General features: G+C 47.4%; 2 protein-coding genes across 3 annotated transcripts; both read left to right on the top strand.

Annotated features, from left to right (window-relative positions):
• Nucleotides 1-1,448: 1,448 nt before the first annotated feature.
• On the top strand, nucleotides 1,449-16,105 carry LOC117582347. The gene is made up of 4 exons (XM_034270040.1): nucleotides 1,449-1,586; nucleotides 12,227-12,474; nucleotides 12,619-14,385; nucleotides 14,738-16,105. The coding sequence occupies exons 2-4, from the start codon at nucleotides 12,229-12,231 to the stop codon at nucleotides 15,353-15,355; spliced, it is 2,631 nt and encodes an 876-aa protein (XP_034125931.1). The 5' UTR covers nucleotides 1,449-1,586; nucleotides 12,227-12,228; the 3' UTR covers nucleotides 15,356-16,105.
• On the top strand, nucleotides 1,488-10,275 carry LOC117582421 (phosphatidylinositol 4-phosphate 5-kinase type-1 alpha). Of its 2 annotated transcripts, none has more exons than XM_034270255.1 (2): nucleotides 1,488-1,586; nucleotides 7,162-10,275. In XM_034270255.1, the coding sequence occupies exon 2, from the start codon at nucleotides 7,182-7,184 to the stop codon at nucleotides 9,600-9,602; it is 2,421 nt and encodes an 806-aa protein (XP_034126146.1). In that variant the 5' UTR covers nucleotides 1,488-1,586; nucleotides 7,162-7,181; the 3' UTR covers nucleotides 9,603-10,275. The 2 variants fall into 2 exon arrangements, with proteins under 2 accessions (XP_034126146.1, XP_034126057.1); XM_034270166.1 differs by lacking the exon at nucleotides 1,488-1,586 and adding an exon at nucleotides 5,185-5,829.
• Nucleotides 16,106-20,739: the final 4,634 nt, after the last annotated feature.

Below are 20,739 nucleotides of genomic sequence, written 5' to 3' on the forward strand. Positions count from 1 at the left end.
ATTTGCTTACAGTTTCCGCACACAAGCACACACAGACACACGCTCTGGCATATGCCAACTGTTTTCACTACTTTCGTCGTTTTGAAAATTGCTTGAAATTGTCAAGGCAATAGGAATCGAGGCAAGAAGACTGGGCCAAAGCTTTAGATACTCTCTACCCTACTTAAATGATTAAAAATTGGTAGAAACAGGCTGAACAGGGCACACTTTCTCAACAAAGTTATAGTACCGCCTTTTAGAGTATCGGAAATCGTGGGTTGCTCTTAATTGTTTTTCAGAGGTGGGCACCAATTGTTCAATTGCTTAATTGATTTCGATTACTGCTTTGTGTGGGGGACCCGGGAGTGTTACGAAAGCCCTGAGCCATATATTAGTTTTATCGATTCAGATCAATCAGGTATGAGTCGCCCTAATGCTTACAACATTTCTACCTGGCCCTTGGGCTTTTCGTGGTAATCTTATCAGAGTCCAAAATGGACAATCGGAGCCGCTGCTCTGCTTGCGTAATTTGTCCATGTTGCAACGAAAAGGGGCTGCGACGGCTCCCAAGAACAACCCTCTCGAAGATGGTCTACAAATTTGCATTCAATCGAAACAGAAAGAAGGGAATAATCAAGAAAACAAATCTCAGACAGCTGCGCATGCCTAGAACAGAGATAGACATATTTAAATCAAAGAGGCAGAGAGAGTGAGAGAGATCTCACCTTGGAAATGCTACCGGTTTCGAACAGCTGTGTACGAAGAGAGTGCGTGTCGAGGGAGAGGGAGCGGTGGCCAGAGCGAGAGAGTGATAAGAAACCGAAACAGAAACAATAAGAAAATCCACCACCAACTACTGCAACAACAACACGATAAAACCAGCAGCGGGAGCGGCAGGGCGACAAAGCGAACAATGCGCTGCATTATGCGAAACGTATGTACAAACGTATGCGTTATGATTAAACAAACAACATGAGCGCTGGCAGGGGTGAGAGATAGAGAGAGAGCGAGAGCGAGCGAAGAAGAGAGCAGCAGCTGCTGATAGTGTGAGCGCACCCCAAGGTGTATTTATATAAGGTGAGGCCGCAATATTTGCGACCTGACAGGGTATGGTGTGATCTATCTCAGAATAAACAATTTGAGCGTCAGGCATGTGGCTGTGAGAAAAAGAAATAGGGATGACTGAACGCCGTACCTTTTCAAAATATACCCTGCACCCAGGTAATGTCGACTGCGAGTGCGCGAAGCCGCCCGTATTCGAATCCGAGACGCCGCATTCGACTTGAAACATTCAAACAACGCAGATCGTCGCGAGTTTTCCGTTTCTTCTCTTTTTCGTTCGCGTTTTCGTGTTTACCGTTTGTGCAGTGTAGAACTATTTAAGCTTCTTGTTGGGTGACAGCTAATGTGACAACAACAGCCCCCACCTGACATACTCCCCTGCCCCTGAGTACGCGAGTGTTTGGTGACCAAATCTAATCAAATGACACGTGCTTGAAATATCAAATTTACTATCTATCCCGCATAGGGGCGACAACAACGAGGAGCAGCAATTAAACGGGGATTACCCGGCACTGTTTATCGAATATTAAAATAACAAGAAAACGGTAAGTCGTAGCCGCCATAAAATCGAATAAGGAATGTGCGGAAACAGAGAAAAACACATGCATAAACATCCACAACGGTTTATGGCCCCCCTAGTGACCCCATTCTGCCCTTATCAATAAACTCATATATTTAATACAATTTCGCATACGCCCCTTGTAATTAAAGACATCAACGCCCCCCCCCATCATAACCCTGATAGACTACAGTGAAAGCGCTCTTGGTTGGACCTATCGGCCCTGAGGATGTGTTTGTTAAATGTGATTCTTACTAAAGTGTAACTCCTGTACACTGTCGTTGTCCACCAAGAGGGCTTACTCTTTAATGTGGCGCTTACGCTTTGTTTTGTGAGATTTGAGGGGAGTTCTTTCGGATCAGAGCTGCGTTTATGACTCAGGAGCGTCCAAGCGTCGTCAACAAGCCACATTATATCTTGTCGTTGTTTTTGTTGTGTCTCGGAATGTTCTTCATAACGTAGATCCCCAGATGAGTCATCAATGAGCTTTGTGGGGTGTGCGCGCATTGGGCACTGGGTTACCTCTAGTGGATAAAGTTGTTGGATATAGCAATTGGGTTGGGGGTAGCCTGTAGAGAAAGAAGGTGACTGATCTCCGCCCGTGTATGGGGGGCGGCAGCTGTGAAGTGACTAAGCACAGGCATTAGATAATATTAATTGGCTTATGTAAGGGAACAAAAGGTGTTTTGCAATAAGCATATGGGAGTGGCAGCAGTCAACCAGACTCACGGCAAAGGAATTTCACAGGAATGACCTACTAGGAATATTAAAACTGGGATAAATGCGAATTGAATCGTCTATACCAACTTCAGATTAAATGCTATTCAGTTTATTGACCAGGCAGGCTTTCGATTAGAGACCACTTTGCGACCGTTTCGCGGTTTCAATTGAGCGTCCGCCAATGGCTCCATTAGAGTGTTAAATACTAGACATTAGAGTGGCCCCAGGGCACGCACTGCTCCATCCAGACGGCAGGCGGGCGGGCAGGCACAGGCACTGAACACAGGCCGAGGTGTTATTAAGGCCTTACTACACGCCCCGCTCGCAGAGAGATTCCAGCTACATGCACATAAACCAGTCTAAAGTCAGTCACCTGTTGCCGTTCCCCTTCCAGCCACTACACTCCACTCCACTCCACTCTCCACTCTCCACTCAGATCGATATCAATGACAATTGGTGCCGACAACAGCATTAGTGCTGTTGCTACCGTTAGATGGGGAAATGCCAAACCAATGATGATTGTCTAATTGAATGGGATTAATGTTTAATTTAGCTTACTTTATTGATTTTCCATTGAAAAGCAATGAAATGAAATGCCAGGCCGAAATGCCGCCGCCACCGCCGTAAATGGGGAGCGAACTTTCAGGTGGACTGTGGTAGAAAAATGATACTGGGGTGGGAGGTTTTAGGTGGTATGAATTGAGCGGAATATTGTTGCAATTGCAATTCGAGCTTTGTGCTCCCCACTCGATTGTGTAACAAAGGCACAGTTCTATTTAACAGCCATTTGTCAATTGTTTTATGGTTAGTGTAGCCCCTATAATTGCTATTTTTTTCGCTGATTCTTTTATGCACTCATCTGACTCATTCCTGCAGCTACTACAATTTTTACATAATTAAACGAATGCTTAAACTCTGATTTATTATTTAATTGTTTGCCACTCGAACGACAACAATTAATTATGCAATAACAAAAAACAAAAAACAAAACAAAAATAAAAACAGCAATGCACGAACAAATAAATAATAATTTCAATATAATCAATGCAACAGCTGCCCCAGCAAAGACGGGGTAGGGTAATATCAGGAGGTGGTACAGCAATTAAAATGTATTTTGCTTATTTTGCACTTATTCCATTTTAATTTGTCATTTAAATGTCAAAACTATTAAAATGATTATGGCCCAATGGCGGATTAATCAATGAACACTTTGGTTTTGGTTTTCCATTCAATTGCGATATGGTTTGGCTTTAATATTTCGATATTTCGGTTAATTAAGCTGGTGGCGGCTATAAATAAAGACAGGTCTCCCCCACCATTCCCAACAAGTGCCGCCTCAGACACGTGGTGTGCAATTCAATCATAGTCCTCCACCTTCTGTCCTGAATGCATATCAACTTAATTATTCTTATTAACAATTGCAGTTCACATTTTTTTCAGTTTTACTATACAATTAAGAATATATTCCAATGAGAGGGGCTATTGGCAGGGATTAAAACATTTTCAACGAGGCAGAACTCAAATTTATTATTCCATTTAATTTCCCCTCCACTCTGCCTTCCGCTCGTATGCTCTTTTGTAGACTTTAGGTCTTCTCCTTATCAGTTGACAATAATTATGACTTTATGTAATATAAAAACTATCAATCTGGCTAGAGTATCCAACGTTTCTTTGTTGTTTTTTCAGTCATTTTTCTTTTCTGCCCCTTTTTTGAATGGATATCAAATATGGGAAAAGTTCCGTTCATTGTGATTGTGCCTTCTGTCACTGTCGTCGCTGTTGTTGTCCCTGTCATTGTGCTATTCTGTTCTGTGCAGGGCATAAATTATGAACCTCCCCCCCCTCCTCTCGTTCTCCATGGGCCCGTTTCACCTTAAAGTATTAATTGGCGAATAAATTTGAAATTCGTTTGGGCCGAAACTTGCTGGCTAACATCTCCATTTGTTATGTTGTTATGTATTTGCATATGAATTCTGTTTTGCCTTTTGTTCTTAATTAATAAAAAGCAATCACATTGATGGGCCTTTGGGCACGGTATTTAAAATGAAATAATCCACATTTTCGATTTTGTAAGCACTAAATGTACATCAATTTGTACACTATTAAACACACGTCCAATTAAAATCAATTTGGGAGTCGTGCTGTAACGAGCGTTTTCCCTGGAACCGGATTGCCGGCTAAACAATTTTAATGCCATCTCCTCGCCTTGGCCTCTAATGAGCACCGTATATTTGAATTACTCATGGCTGGTGGCCATAAATATCGATTAAGGGGCGGTTTTTAATCAGGGACGGGGCGTGCTAATGAGCCGACCGGCGCCCACACCCCCAAAAAGTGGCCAGACATCCATGGTGGAGGAGTCGGTGGCGAGGGTCAGTTACTTGGCGGGCTTCAGTCTTGCGGTAGCTCTAATCTAATTGGATTATTTCGCCGCTGGCTAGGAGGTGCTCTGATTAGATTTTCGCATTTCGTTTGGTCGTAGAGCAATCATTTTTCAAAATTAAATTACCTTTGTTCTAGTGTCTTTTTACACGCGCTCGAAAACATTCTACATGTATTATACACGTAGCGTAATGCTAGAGGCCGCCACTTGTTTGCCGTTTAACAACACTTCGTGCCAACCTTTTGTTGGCCTGCTCTAGCCCATCGTGCTGCTCTGCTCTGACAACCGCAATGAGTCAGTGCGCGAATGACTAATTCAAGTGAGCCGTTTATCGCACAAAAATACCGATATACAGCAAAAAGTCGCGCGATGTGAATTTTGATAGAGCCTGTAGTGTCGATTTGCTGCGATTTCAGTATTTCACATATAACATATCACATATTATCATCAAATAATATGTATCGATATATACATCACATCCCTAACTGCGCGAACGACTTGGCCAGCTGTGGGATGCGAGAAAAAAAATATATTTTCACTTTGTTGAAAAGTTTGTGTAGCCATAAATTGATGAAATAAACTCGCGGATCGGGCGGAAGTTGCAGTGAAATTGTGAACCTATTTGCGTAATTTTTCCGGCGATCGCGAAAGTGTTCGTTGATGTGTGTTCGTGTGTATGTGCGGGAAAACGCCAAAATGCGCTGGCCGCAGCGGCTTTGAACAGGAATTTGTCGATTGCCGCACGTGACGTCATCAGAAGTCTCATCCCCACACACACACATACGCACAGAGAACTCGTTCAGATTGCTGTGTAAAATAATGAAAGCAATCTATCAACGACGACTGAAAGCGGATTTCGAAAAGGGAACTTCAACAAGAAAAACAACCACAAGAGGGCAAGGAAGAGCCACCCCAACCACAAAACACACAGAAGGAGAAGGAAAACATAACGCGCCTTGATCATCAGCAGATACACAAAGAGAGCGAGCGGAAGGAAAAGAGAGAGCGAGAGAGCCTATATTTGTACTTACTGCTGGATTTCGCTCTGTCTGTCTGTCTGACCTTTGGCAACAGCAGAGGTATCTTCCCTTCCACACCCCCTTCCCATTACTCGAGCAGTCGCTGTGTAAGTACGATAATGAATTTATGAAAAAAGCAAAGCGCTTTAATTGCAAGCTCATAACCAGAAAACTATGACCCAAGGCGAACCAACAGCAACAATCAGAGGTTAAAGCAACAGAAACAACAGCAAATATCTAACAGCTTTTCCAAGGCACTGTTAAGGTTAACAGTCTCAATTGCAGTCGCTTTTACAGCCACTGTTGAGTAGTCAAATTATTTGTACTCGTTTACTTCGGCTATTAATTAAAAAATCAGCGATGATATTAATAATTTTCTGGCTAATCTGAATTTGTGGAAACATATGTATGTATATTAGCACACACTTGCAGATACAGATAGAGAAAAATATATAGATATGTATGTATTTTTAATTCATTCACTAAATAAATGTAGAGGGGAAAAACTTTCCGTTGTTATTGAACAAAATCGAGATGAAAGGCAAATAAATATACATATAGGAGATGCTGTTGTATCCGTGCTAGCGACAATTTACCGAAAATAAACGCACACGAGCCAGCAAGTCCCCCCTAAACCAAGCCCGCCTCCACCTGCGTAACCATATTTTGGTTTCATTTTCCACTTTTCCCGAAACAAGCTGCAAATATAATGACTTTCCTATAATAAACAACTTTTGGATATATTTTTGCCATAATTGTTTGAGTTTTTAGAAAACGTTTGCCATTGATTTGTTTATTTCAATTTCGAGTGAATGTGTGTGCATGTCCGTTCGTGTCCGCCGGGTTTTGCGTGCATATGTGTGCACGTGTGTGTGGAATTCCCATGTGCAAACAATCAAAGTTATGAATTGCATATCGGTTTTATGGTTTTGGCAATGGCCGCAAAAATTGTGACTTCGCGTGATGGGAATACATTTCTCGTTTTGCACAGTTTGAGAGATATACATATGTAGCTGTAGACAGTTTTAGTAGCACTGTGTGCTAATTGATTTTAATTACAGATAAAAGAAAATATTTGCCTTGATGTTTCTGTTGCTTTTGTTGCTCATTGCATAAACAAAAGATAAGCTAAAAATTCTTGAAAGTCTGGAGCGAGTGGGAGGGAGACCGCACAACCATACAAAGCAGTGTTCAATGAGGGCGAACGTGACGATTGTTGCCTTGGCTTAATCACTCACGCAGTCACTCTTGCCCACTCCCTCTCATGCATACACTCACCCATACACTCACACACTGAAAAAAGACAGAGACAGAGAGCTGCAATTGAAAGCGCTGTTGCTTTTGGTACAGTTTGAGAAGCATTGCAACAACCGTTTTTCTTTTTCTTCTTTCTCTTCCCCCGCTTTTTTCCACCCACAAACCTTCAAACCGCAATGCAGAACGAGAGAAAGAAAGAGTGATGGATACCCGTGTGGAGCTCGAACTCCGGCCCATGGGCGAAGAGAAACTGAAACCGGAACTGGAACTTGGGGTGCCACAATCGGAACCCAACAGGGAAACCGAATCCGAAGCGGAGCTTGAATTGGAAGAGGGAGAGCCAGAGCAGAAACATTTGCTGACCCCCAATCACGCCTTGGCAACCAGCAGCTCGGTGAACTCCATCCATGACCTGCAGGCCAGCCCCAGGACTCCGACGCCCACGCAGTCACCGCCGACACCGCAATTGAATGCCCAGCCCGGCACCTCCAGACAACTCTTCCGGGAGGCGGCCTTGGGCCACGGAGGCCTGGAGTCGACGGTCCTGCTGCAGCAGGAGCTACAGAGCATCGCGGCCAACCAGACGCCGGCGAACAAGCTGCGCAGCGCCAGCTCCACGCTGGACGCTAGCGTGTCGCGCAATCCCTCGACCACGGGCGGCAAGCAAGAGAAGAAGATCGGCCACAGGCGGGTGGCCGAGGGCGGGGAGGTGACCTATAAGAAGATCCAGTCGAAGCAGATCATGGGCTCCATACAGCTGGGCATCCAGCACACGGTGGGCAGCCTGGCCAGCAAGCCGAAGAGAGACTTGCTGATGAACGACTTCTGGGAGATGGAGACCATCTCGTTCCCGCCTGACGGCTCCTCGATCACGCCGGCGCACCACTACAGCGACTTCCGGTTCAAGGTGTACGCCCCAATCGCCTTCCGCTACTTCCGGGACCTGTTCGGAATCGCGCCCGATGACTTCCTCATGTCCATGTGCGCCTCCCCGCTCGTCGAGCTGTCCAACCCGGGGGCCTCAGGGTCCATCTTCTACCTAACGGACGATGACGAGTTCATCATCAAGACGGTGCAGAAGAAGGAGTGCGAGTTCCTGCAGAAGCTGCTGCCCGGCTACTACATGAATCTCTCCCAGAATCCGCGCACGCTGCTGCCCAAGTTCTTTGGACTCTACTGCTTCCACTACAACTCGAAAAACGTGCGTCTGGTGGCGATGAACAATCTGCTGCCGTCGGACATCAAGATGCACTGCAAGTACGACCTGAAGGGCTCGTCGTTCCGGCGCAAGGCCTCCAAGGCGGAGCGCCAGAAGGCCAGTCCCACTTTCAAGGACCTGGACTTTGCGGAGCACCATCCGAACGGCATCTTCCTCGAGACGGACAAGTACAATGCGCTGATGCGCACCATCCAGCGCGATTGCATGGTCCTGGAGAGCTTCCAGATCATGGACTACTCGCTGCTGGTGGGCATCCACAACCTGGACATCGCGGCCAAGGAGAAGCGCGAGGAACGCATTCGGAATGCGCGGGCCAAGCTGCAGCGCAAGGAGAGTGCCGCGCAGAGCGCCTCCTCCAATGCCCACCTGGACGATGACGCCCCCGAGGCGGACCAGAATCAGCTGCATGCCGTGGCCTCCTACGCCTCCATTCCGGGCACCTCGGGGGCGGCCCTCAATCGGACGCGTAGCATGAACCGCCAGCGTCTGGTGGCCCATTCCACGGCCATGGAGTCGATCACGGCCGACATGGATGTGACATTGGAGGAGGACGAGGATGTGCCGGCCGGCGGCATTCCCGCCCGATCCGAGAACGACGAACGGCTCATCCTGTACATCGGCATCATCGACATTCTGCAGTCGTACCGCCTGGAGAAGAAGCTGGAGCACACATTCAAGAGCATCCTCTACAACGGGGACACGGTGTCGGTGTGTCGGCCCTCCTTCTACGCGAAGCGCTTCCAGGACGCCATGGCCAAGCAGGTGTTCAAGAAGACGCCCACGTTTCCACTGAAACATTCCCCCTCCAAGCGCAAGACATCGGCCAGCCAGCTTCTGCGCACCCCTCAGACGCGCACGCCGGCGCAGAACACTCCCACCGGTGGATCGGGACGGCCGGGCGTCCTTACCATGATGTCGGGCATGTCCACACCCCCGCCAGCTTTCGACGACATATCCGAGGAGGACATCACTGCCGCCTCCACGACAACGCTTCAGAATCGCAGCCACACGAACAACAACCACGGGGAGGAGCATCAGTCGGAGCTGGGTCGCGTCTCTGGTGGCGGTGGCGGAGAGCCAAGCAACACCTACCACACTCAGTACTCGTACGACAGCTCCGGTCGGACAGGCAGCGCCTTGGCTAGCGACTACAGCGACGACGAGTCGACGCGCTCGCCATTGCAGCAGCAGCGCATTAGCCATCGCCTCACCAAGACCAGTGTTCAGGTGACGACGGTGGGCTATGTGGAGGATCAGCAGCTCTCCAACGCAGGCGGCCAGTTGGTTCATGCGGACACAAATGGGAAGGTTGGAGCGATGACCACCACGACCACCACAAAGACGGCAATCCTTCAGACGCCCAGTTTCACGTCTACGCTGGTGCTCAACGATTTGCCGCACTGAAAAAAGAGTGGAGCGGAATTAGATCCGCTGCTTACCGCTGCCTGAGTGTGTGCATCTGTATGTTAGTGTGTGTGCGTGTGTGTGTGTGTGTACCTGTATGTGTATCTTCAATCGATGTTTTCGCGTGCCTTCCACTCTTTTGACTTTGTTGCAAAAATTGTGTGCTTTGGCGCTCGTTTATCTTGATTAAACGAAAACGAATACGTATATTCGATATTAAAATTTATGTGGCGCCTCTCCTAATTGGCACCCCCTCTCCACCTATGCTGCCGCCAGCAAAACACACACACAAACACACACAGACAGACATTGGGGCAGAGGCAACAACAAATGTTTACCGTTCTGCCCATTAAAATGTATAATTATTCTATTTTGCTTTCATTTTGCAATTCTATCTGTTTTTCCATTCTATCCTTTCAATGACTTTTTTGTTTTGTGTGTGGCCTTAACCGAAGTTTGGTTTAAAATTGAGAAACGAAAATTATTTGGGTGCGAAATGGAGTGGGAAATGGATTAGGAAAATGTAGCCAAAACTCAGTTGTTGTCTATGTTTGTGTGGTGCGCGCGTCTGTTTGTTTTTCTGTATTATAAAGTGCGTTTACGTATTCTAAGAGATGCTCATGTGTATATACATATTTAACGAGAATAAATCTATATATTTTACATAACTGAATAACCTGTGTATGTGCCAGAAGCCATTAAACCGGCGACATGGTCGGACCACGGCTCCTGCCCATAAATCACTTAATGACTTTCAATATTGGTATTAAGTATCGTTAATTTTTATCGCCTTGCAGCATTGTTAAGCCTCTTTTGGCCGGTGGCAATTGTGGAGTATTTATTGGGCGAGAGCAGAGGCGATTTATCCCAGACAGGGCTCTGGCAATGGGATGGGATGGGATGGAGATGTATGATGGTACTGGGACTGCCAGACTGGGACTGAAAGAGCCTTGCATTAATTAGCCCATGGACCAAGCACGTTGCTTTTAATTTATATACCCTGCAATGTGGCGGGAAGGATTTGTCACACATTTTTATCATTGTTCTCCCCTTGAAACCACTGTCTCATTAGTTTTTTGCGCACATCCATTAGCTTATTATGTGTGACAACAAAAGTCGATTGACTCGTGTTGTTTCAAAGTGTAAAAAACAATGTAGAGATACCCTATAGCCATGTACGTACAAAGGATTGTAGTTGCGTTCGGGGAAAAATTTCAAAAGGTATCCGATAGTCCATAAAATCCTGATCCTGTCTCATTTATCCCCATTTAAGGGCATAAAAATGCTTTAAAAAATGCGTTAGAATTGTTTTAATTTTAATTTAAAGCCAAAAAAAACGAATTGTACTGTAAATATTAGCTGCTCTTTTTTAGTTGCAATGCACTTTGTGCACTAATTGAATATAATTTTAATTAATTGCTTAATTCATACAATAACCGCACCCTAGGGACAGGCCTGACAGGGGAACGAACAGAGGGAAGTACAGAGCTTAAAAAAATGTATCGACATGCTGTTTGCTTGAAACAAGCACTTTGTCAATATTTGCTATACCAGAGGAGGAAAAGGAAGGCCAGAGAGAAAGGGGAGGTTGGGGCGCATGGCATGCAAAATCAACTCGGCCCACTCATGCATATTACAAATAGTTGAAAATACTCCACGTAGGAGGAACACACTGCCCCCCACGCATTGTGTAATTATGGGCCTGGCCCATAAACAAACATTAATAAATATGTAAGCTGCAAAGTGCAAAAACCACGGAGCAACATAAAACAACATAAAATGAAACCCGAATATTTGACTGTACTCGAGTCGACTCTGGTTCTCTGGGTTGGGTTGTCGCACGAAAATTGTTTTGCAGGATAATTAGTTTATTTCATTTGCATAATAGAAACGGGAGGAGTCAGTGTCCCTGTCCCTGTCCCTGTCCCCGCCACACACAATGCTTGTCCAAAAATCATTTTCATTTACATTTGCATAAACCGTTACACACACACCCACACAGACCACCGCCAGGTGTCGCTCTACAGATTTTGGGGGGAAGGGCTGTGAAATCTACATAAATGCCCACAATTTGTGGCACTCACATCAATTATTTGGAAATTATTGTACAATAATATATACAGAGGAAGAGCGGGCAGGAGGAGAGTCTAGAGTCTAGAGAGTGTCCTGGGCCACATGCCAAATGTCATTTTGATGGCCCTAAATGTGGACTCAACTCTTGGCTGCCGCTTGGCTCTCGCCTTAAACTTATATTTACATAAATATATTTATGTACATTTAAATACGAAATGTTACTCAGGTGGCGGCGGGGTGACTGGGTCTCAGAGCATTTCATTGATTCAAATAATGATTTGTATCGTCGGGGCGGAAATTTAATTTTTTTGCAACGGATATTAAGCCAATGCTCAGGCATGTGTGTGCACTCTCCACCCTGCAACATTGCGAGAGTCCTGTCTGCAGGAAGGAGGCGAATGACCTGACCCCTGGTGGTGTCAAGTCTGCGAATCGAGGCGGCAATTGCATTAAATTTAATGAATTTAAGGCCATTAAATGAATGAGGCCAATTTATTTAATTGATGAACATCACTGATTTCCTCCATCTCCTGTTTGTCCCCTTTTCACAGGCATGTCCTTCCAGCGGAGCTACAGCAAGGTTTGGTGGGGATCCGACAGCCAGGAGCACTCGTCGCTGCCATCGCTCTCCTCCCTAACCAGCGGCGGCTTCTATTCGCAGTACAGCAACAATAACCACAGACAGCCCACATCGCTTCTGGGCAACCTGTCCTGCATCCAGGAGGTGGACGATGAGCAGAACATCTCCAAGATATCGTCGTGGCACAAGCAGGACAGCCCCGGCAGTCTACGCAGTCAGGTGAGCCATGATTCGAAGGAAATTGAAACGAGAGGCATTGATCGAATTATCTAAAAATCGATTTATCGCCACTTCAAGGATACTTCATTCGATATCAAAGGTTTTCCGTATTATTCCCCATGCTAAATGTTGAACTTGTTGCAGGATTCGGGATTCTCGGACAATGAGGAATCCCACCAGCTGGTGCTGCAACAGCAACTGCAAAAGGCGCCGCCAGATGAACAACAAACGCCCACGGCCTCGCCTGGATCCGTCCATTCCGTGGCCACACCGCCCACTGTGGTGCGAAGGGTGGGAAATTCCTCCTTCTACTCGCCGCTGGTCAGCGTTACGCGCCGCATTTCGTTCACCAGTGGACAGAGGACGCCCAAGGCTGCCACAGGAGAGGAGGACGACGTGGATGGGGAGCTAGAGGCCAGCCGCAGTCGCCTGTTTAATCAATTGGACAGCCTGAAGCTGGACGGCGATGCAGAGGAGTCCGCCACACCGCCACGTCCGGCCATTCGACGCCGCAGGCGACTGGCTCGCAAGCCCAAGCCCGAGCCGGAAGAGCTTTCGGCCAGCGAGGAAGATGATGTGAAGGCGCCACTGCCGCCGTACAACAATGAAACCGTGTATCTGGGCGAGGCCCCGCCGCCGTACAACAATGAGACAGTGACCTTTGGCGGCAGCGGCGACCCGGAGGAGACACTGCTCCCCGGCCTGCTCTCCCCGCTGCGCATGCCCGCCGCTGTGCGCTTCACCGCCAGCACGAGCACGCCCAAGACCAGAGGCAAGTCCACAAAGAAGGCGCACAGGGCCCAGCCCGCGCCAGTGGAGAGCTGGATGGAGGAGCAGCGCTGGAACGTGGACCAGGAGGTGATGTGCACGCTCCAGCACAAGTCCATTGCCCAGGAGGCATACAAGAACTTCACCATCACCACCAGCGCCGTCTCCAAGCTGGTCCGCCAGCTGCAGCAGCAGTCGCTGGCCCTGCAGGCGCACTTTGAGCGCAGCGAGCGAGTGCTCAGTGGCATGCAGGCCACCACTCTGAACGAGGCCCTGACCGGAGCAGGACAGCTGCTGGGCCACCTCGACGACTTCGTTGGCACCTTGGAGCGGCGGGCCATCTTCTTCAACGAGGCGCGGGTGGAGCGACGGCGCTACGAGCAGCATCTCGAGCAGATCCGCACGGTGAGCCGGGACACGCGGTACTCGCTGGAGCGCCAGCACTACATCAGTCTGGAGTCGCTGCTGGAGGATGTGCAGCTGCTGAAGCGGCACACCCTGATCACCCTGCGCCTGATCTTCGAGCGCCTGGTGCGCGTCCTCGTGCTGAGCATCGAGCAGAGCCGCTGCGACCTGCTGCTTCGCGCCAACATCAACATGGTGGCCACTCTGATGGGCATCGACTACGAAGGCTTCGCCTCGCTCTCGGACGCCTTTGTCCAAAACGAGGCCGTGCGCACACTGCTCGTCATCGTGCTGGACCACAAGCAGAGCTCTGTGCGCGCCCTCGCCCTGCGTGCACTGGCCACGCTCTGCTGCGTCCCGCAGGCCATCAACCAGCTGGGCGGCTGTGGCGGCATCGAGATCCTGCGAGACATTCTCCAGGTGGAGGCCGCTGGGGAGCGAGGCGCCATTGAGCGTCGCGAGGCAGTCTCTCTGCTGGCCCAAATCACGGCCGCCTGGCACGGACCCGAGCACCGGGTGCCCGGCCTGAGGGACTGCGCCGAGTCCCTAGTCGCCGGCCTGGCCGACCTCCTGCAGCCCGACTGCTGTGCCCAGACCCTGCTGCTGTGCGCTGCGGCCTTGAACAACCTGAGCCGCATGGAGGTCACCTCCCACTACTCCATCATGTCCAACGAGGCCATCTTCCGGCTGATAGCCACACTCGAGCACCAGAGCTGCGGCATCAGTGTGTTCCTCTATGTAAGTAGCAAAACATTTTCCTTTTCCCATTTCCCCATTTGTCATTCCCGAAGAAAAGGGAGTGCCTCGCCCGATAGGGGAGTTCGATGTGCTGCAGCCCCGTTTGATTTTTGAGCAATTTTATTGAAAGCATCCTGGCGGGGGCAGCAGGCTCGTAAAATTTATTTGTGCATTTGCAAAACGATTTCTTTGCCCCAGCTTGGCCACGATTCTTCATAGCCCCGCCCCACCCGTCCAGCCGCCTTACACTCGATTCTCCCTTCGCCATCTTCCATACTTTCTTGCTGCTTGAGTCGCTTATTTTTTGCTCATCAACATCTCTCCCGTCTTCTTTTTATATCGTTATACACAGGAGCAAATCGTTGGGATGCTGCATAACATGTCGCTGAACAAGAAGTGCCACAGCCACTTGGCCAACGGCACCATCATAAATTTCATCACGTCCGTTTACCAAACGGAATTCTACAAGACCTACGGATCACGTGCCGAATGCGATGCCCAGCGCCGCAGCATCAAGACCATTCTGCACACCCTGACGCGTCTGGCCCACGACTCGCCCACCCTTGGCGCCGAGCTGCTGGAGCAGTGGCATCTGCCCGATTTGCTGCGTCAATCTCTGGCTCTGCCAAAATCCTCCGCCTCTGGCTGCGGCTCCGGCTCCGGCTCCGGCTCAGGCACCCCTGCCGTCACTTCTGCTGGTCAGTTGGATGGCAGCTTTGCGGGGGATATATCGCAATTGGCGCGACATTTGCTCAAGGCACATCAGCAGGAGCAGATGCTGTTGGTCAGCGAGGCGACAGTTTCAGCCACGGCCACAGGAACCTTCAGTAGTGGGAATCAAACGCCCGAGGCACAGACCAGCGCCAGCTCCAGCTCCAGCTCCAACTCCAATTCTGTTTCGAGTGTCAGAACGAAGGGGTCGTCGTCGCTGCTCAAATTCAATTTAACACGTCAGGAGAGTTTCGTCTAGTTCTCACCACCTGGCCAGAAACTGGACTTGGACTGGGACTGAGACCCGCCCACAGAGCGTCTCCTCCGGGCACGTTCTCGGACAGGGACAGAAGCAGGAAGCTCAGACGTGCGTCAAGTGTTATTACTTTGTCTAGGATGTTGCGTGACCAGTTTGCTCTCGTGCTCCTCCGCGGATGTGGACTTGTGGATGTAAACCAAGTCATTTTTATATTTCCACTCAAGCAACCAGATCCAAGGAGAGTCACAGAGAGAGAGAGAGAGAGAGTGAAATAGAGTGAGAGAGAGAGGGAAATGCCAGAATAAATAGAAATACAATTTTTGTCTAGTTTTCGTTATTTTGTTTTTCTGCTTCTACTTCTGTTTCTCCGACAACACTTTGGCATTTTTGTAAGCTTTAAGCAAAAATGCTCTTAAAGTGCATTCCCCTGTCTGCCCAGATTTTTTCGTTGGATGTTTTATTCAATGCAAATGCGAACTTTGACTTTATACATTCTCATTGTAAATACTTTCACAAGTCGCCCCGCCCCACCCATACGGCTGGCAACTGACAAAAAAAAAAAACCAAAAACCCACAAAATTCCTTAGTTATATGTACTCTAAGTTGTTCTTTGTGCCAAATACTATGGAAAATGAGTAAAGGAATTCCAACCATTTATTTGTTTTGTACTTACAGCAATTCTATTGCATAACTTTTGTATCATAAATGCCAGGATATACAAACATACATTTATGCATTTACACATATGAATACGCATATTGCAATGCATTTGCATTGTTCCCGCCTCTGCATCTTGGGGGCCTTGTTTAAGTCTATTATTACGCTTTGATTACTTTGTAATTTCATCAATCGAATAAGAATAAAACTTTCAAGTGGAAACTTAATACTATTTAAAATTGTTGCTGGACTACTAAATCGTCTCGTTTCGTTTCGTTTCGTTTTGGGGATTGGGTTATTGGCCTCTGCTCAGGAAAAGCAATTTACGGAATTGGATCTAAATATTCATGGAGATTTTTTCGGCAATGAAATGACAGACAGTCCGGTTGGTTCTAATCAATTCATTGAGAAAAGATTGGATTATTGAGCCAAAATGTTAAAGAGCAAAGGAAAATCAACAACATATTCAAGCAAAATGTAATTATAATAGAAATTTCACATGCAAAACCAATTTAATCAGATCTAAAATAATATAAGGCGTTCTGACTACGCCTTGTGTTGTTTACACTCTGTTTCGAGGGATTTTGCGCTTAGTCCCAGTCTGGACATGAAAAGATACTCGTGAAAAATAAATACTAGTCCTGCACTGATCAGCATCTTGTCATGCAAATCCACAGCTTCGGCCAGACACTGCAAATCTGAGCTTAGCGTGTGAGCGAATGTGAGGCGAGCAAACGATTTAAACACATTCAAGCAAACTATTCGGCATCGAGCCAGCTGTGAACTGTGTGCCACAGAAGATGGCAAACAGGCAAACATTCCGCCCCCATATCCGAGGCAGGCATAAACAAGTTCTTTAGAGTAGATTGAAGTTTTATAATGCTGGCATATTTTGCATGGATGAGTCCCGAATGCCGAATGGGGGGTAGCTCAGTTCTTGGGGGGTGCTGGTGGGATTCCTTTAGAAATATTCCACACATACGACAGCGGCTATAAGCATGAAAAATCCTTAGTCTGTGTGGATGTGGATGTGGGTGTGGGGCTGTCAGGTTTGGTTCGAGGCATTCGGAATGCCTGAGACTCGGAGCCAAAGTGTTGCGGCATTTTATGGGTTCCTCCTCCATTCGCATGTGTGTGTGGCTTGTATTATGACAAGTATGGCTGACATTTGTGAGAAACAAAAAGTGGGAGACCAGGATACCAGCCATGGAACAACCAAAACTAGAGGTGCACCGCGCGAGGCTCATACTCGTTAGAATAATGAAACTTCTGCTCATGGCACATGACGTACGGGTTGAAAGTTTATGCATAATCTCGTTGTTCAGCGCATGGAATAAAGAATATTTTTTGAAGGAACACATATGGTAAGGAGCCGCAGAAACCGCATCTAAACGAGTAAGTTTTTGTTCAATGAAAATCACGCGATCATCTCTGGCGTTTAAGGCACCACATCGCATCCACATCGACTGACAGGACAACCCATTGACCTCGGCTCCAGTCTAACGCTCGTTTATCCTGGCTGGCTTATCTATACACATACTATATGCTCGCATGGACGTGTAGGTGTGCGACCGCAGGAGCAGGAGTGACGGAGTGATTTTTATAGCATTTGTTGCTGCTGCTGCTGATGCTGCTGCTGCTGCTGCACGGAAATGCCTTTAGTGATTTCCGCATGTGGCCGCCGTCGCCGCCACCACCGCCCTGTTTACACACCGAGCGAGCATATTGCGGTTGACACATTTTGTGCGTTTATGTTTTTGAAATGTGCTCGTTCTTTCTCCGCTCTATTCTCATACGAGGTATTTGGCAGAATACAAGGGTATATCATGGTTTCAACTGGCAGTGGAATATGATTTATATTTGTGTATTCCAAGGGGGAATAAAGCTGCTTAAAGACATGCAACTGCTGTCTTGAAAGACTATATTTGAATACATTTTACTGGTGTAGCGGGTATCACTCAGTCGGAATGCCTTCTAAATCGTGCCTCTTCGGTTTCCTGTTCCCTGACGCCGCGCAGAATGAAAGCGTTTCAGACAAATGCCATGAAAAATGCATAGCCAGAGGAGTAGCAGCAGGCGGACGGACAAGTGTAAGGGTGCGGGGTGTGTGGAGGTTCAGCTGGAAAGCGTAAACAAAACGATTTTTGAAGTAACTATAAGCTAAATAGTTTGCTCTGTGGAGCGTTGGTACTGGGGGACCAGTTCTTGTGTCATAATTAGGGCTTTTGCACGTGCCGAGGTGGGACAAGGCAGCTAACAGCAGATAACGGGTTGGCCCCAAAACTTTTCTGGCTACTATCAACAGCTAAAAGCGTTCAAAGTTGCAAGTTGCTGGAAAGTTGTACCAGCCACTGGCAGTGCAACAATGATGGTGAACCAGCAGCAATCAGCAAGCCAACTGTGGCAAGTGCCACAGGAAAACGAAGACTGGCTACCCTACAATTTCTAGCAGCTTTAAGATCGATTTCTGTTGCTGCATCTTTAATCTCAAGTTCCAGGAAGCGCCGGAGACAGAGTTTCCCTTTAAGCTGTGCCTGTGCCTGTGCCTGTGCCTGTCCCTCACTCACTCTCGTTGAGAGAGCGTAGATAATAAGGCCGGGATAAGTTTTTATGTACATGCACTCCACTTACAGGGTGTAGTTATCCGTGGGCACTTATCCGTACGTACTCCCGTGCTCCGTCACTCGGGCTGTTCGCCGGCAGCCAAGGACATGCAGGATGTGAGAACTGCACTTAAATGCAACTCTTGCAATGTTTTTCTTACACTCTCTCTCTTCTTTTTTTATCTTCCTTGGCTTATCAGACTTTTGCCGCAGGGCCATGCCAACATACAGACATCCCTTTTTTGTTGTCTTCTGGGACTCCACTGCAATTAGGATGGGGGTGAGCCAAATGGTGTATCTCGCGTCCCGTCTCCCTTGTAAGCCCGGCCATCGAGCTCCATTTTGATGCGGCCATAAACGAGTTGTCATTATTAATGCTGGCACGCCCCCATCATTCCACCATTCCACCATTCCAAAGTTCCAAAATTCCACCATTAAGCCAGCCAGCCCCTTCCGATTCCACCCAATAAACAGCAGCATTATTGAGTGCCGCTCCCGAAAGGGGAGCGGGTCCCAAGAGTGGGCGAGAACTTTTGCCGCAGCCGGGCAGAAATCCTCCGGCATTATCATGCGATTATTAGCCAATATATTATTTCGCAGAATTTCTCTCACACGCATACATCTGCTCCGTGCATGTGTGCGAGTGTTGCTCCACTCTTAGCGAAGCCATAAATTTTTATTTGTTGCAGCAAAGGGTTGTAAAGCGACGCCATTATGTTGTAGCTTTTCTTAGCTTATTTGTGTTTCTCTTTTCTTTTTTTTGAGTGTTTTCGGATTTGAATGGTCGTGGATGTGGTGATCCTGGTTTTTATTTCCCTTCGCACAGACGTGCACAAGATGCGTAGTGCTGGGCGTGGCAGCTGAATTTATGTCCGCAAATTGATTGTAAGTGCATAACAAGAGCCGAGCAAAAGTTGAGCAATTTCCGAATGTTTCACTGTGAATGATTCCCGTTCGAGTGTGGCCCACTGCTGTGGCCCACTGCTGGCCTTGTTTAACAACCGCCAAAAGACAGCAGTTGCAAGTAGAAGTGGCAGTGGACTGCGGAACGTGGACTATGGGCACCCTTAGCATGGCCACAAAAACAATCAAAACTGTTGACCGCAATTCGCAGCAATTGGTTCTGCCATTCGTTTTGTCAGTTTTTAGCTTTTTGTGGTTAAGTGATTCAGGGGATAGCAGAGGGTTGAGGGGAATAGAGTGGAGTGTAGTGGAGTGGAGTGGCTGTGGATGCCACAGTTTGGCAGAGATATGAAACAAGACAGGGAAACAGCTTCATTGCTGCTTGTTTGTTTGTTTGCTTGTTTGCTTATTTGCTTATTTGTTGTTTGATTTGATTCCTTCTTTTGCCACAGCATAGCACAGCACAGCACAGCACGGCACGGCATGGCCCTGCAAATGCATATTGAAAATTGAACAAACAAACTGTGGAAACTGTGGAAACTGGGAAACTGTGTGGCGAAAAATGCAGTAAATTTTCAGTCGTGTTGTGTTGTCTTTGCTGGGTCGGGTCTGTCTCTTGTTCTGCCACATCTGGCTACAACGAAGGATTCCCTTCTCTCTCTCTCTTGTTGTCCTCCCCCTGTCCTGACAATTGGCACATTGAGCGATGAGCTTTTTTTAGTGCAGCGAGGGGGGACGATTCTTTCAAATTATTATAAATGTTGGCAGCCAAAAGATACTATGAAATTACGAGGAGAGCATGAAAAGAGCTGCAGAGACATCTACAAAAATACCCCATAAATATAGGCGCTAAGCGCAACAAATATATTTATTTATAAAAAGAAGTAAATGCAGAAATACCTTTCATAAAAGAGTGTTATTTGTGCCAAAAGAAGGGAATATGTGCCCATGGTGGAACGGTGGATTTTTCACTCCAATCACACAGCCTAATGCCTTATTGTTGCACATCTTTGGGGCTCATTGAGCCGTCATGGATCGAAAAACGATGTACTTAAAGGCTAATTAGATAATTGGCATCGCTTCACGATTAAGTGATTCCAGATACAGAGGAGCCCGCTCAACCGTTTCGGTATTAAATCTGAATTATTAGAAGAACTATTTTGGATTATAATTCCAAACGGCCTTCCATTTACTATTTTCTGTGAATGTGAATACATTATC

This window comes from Drosophila guanche, unplaced genomic scaffold (assembly GCF_900245975.1).
Source record: "Drosophila guanche unplaced genomic scaffold, DGUA_6, whole genome shotgun sequence".
In the NCBI taxonomy this organism is placed as follows: Eukaryota; Metazoa; Arthropoda; class Insecta; order Diptera; family Drosophilidae; genus Drosophila; species Drosophila guanche.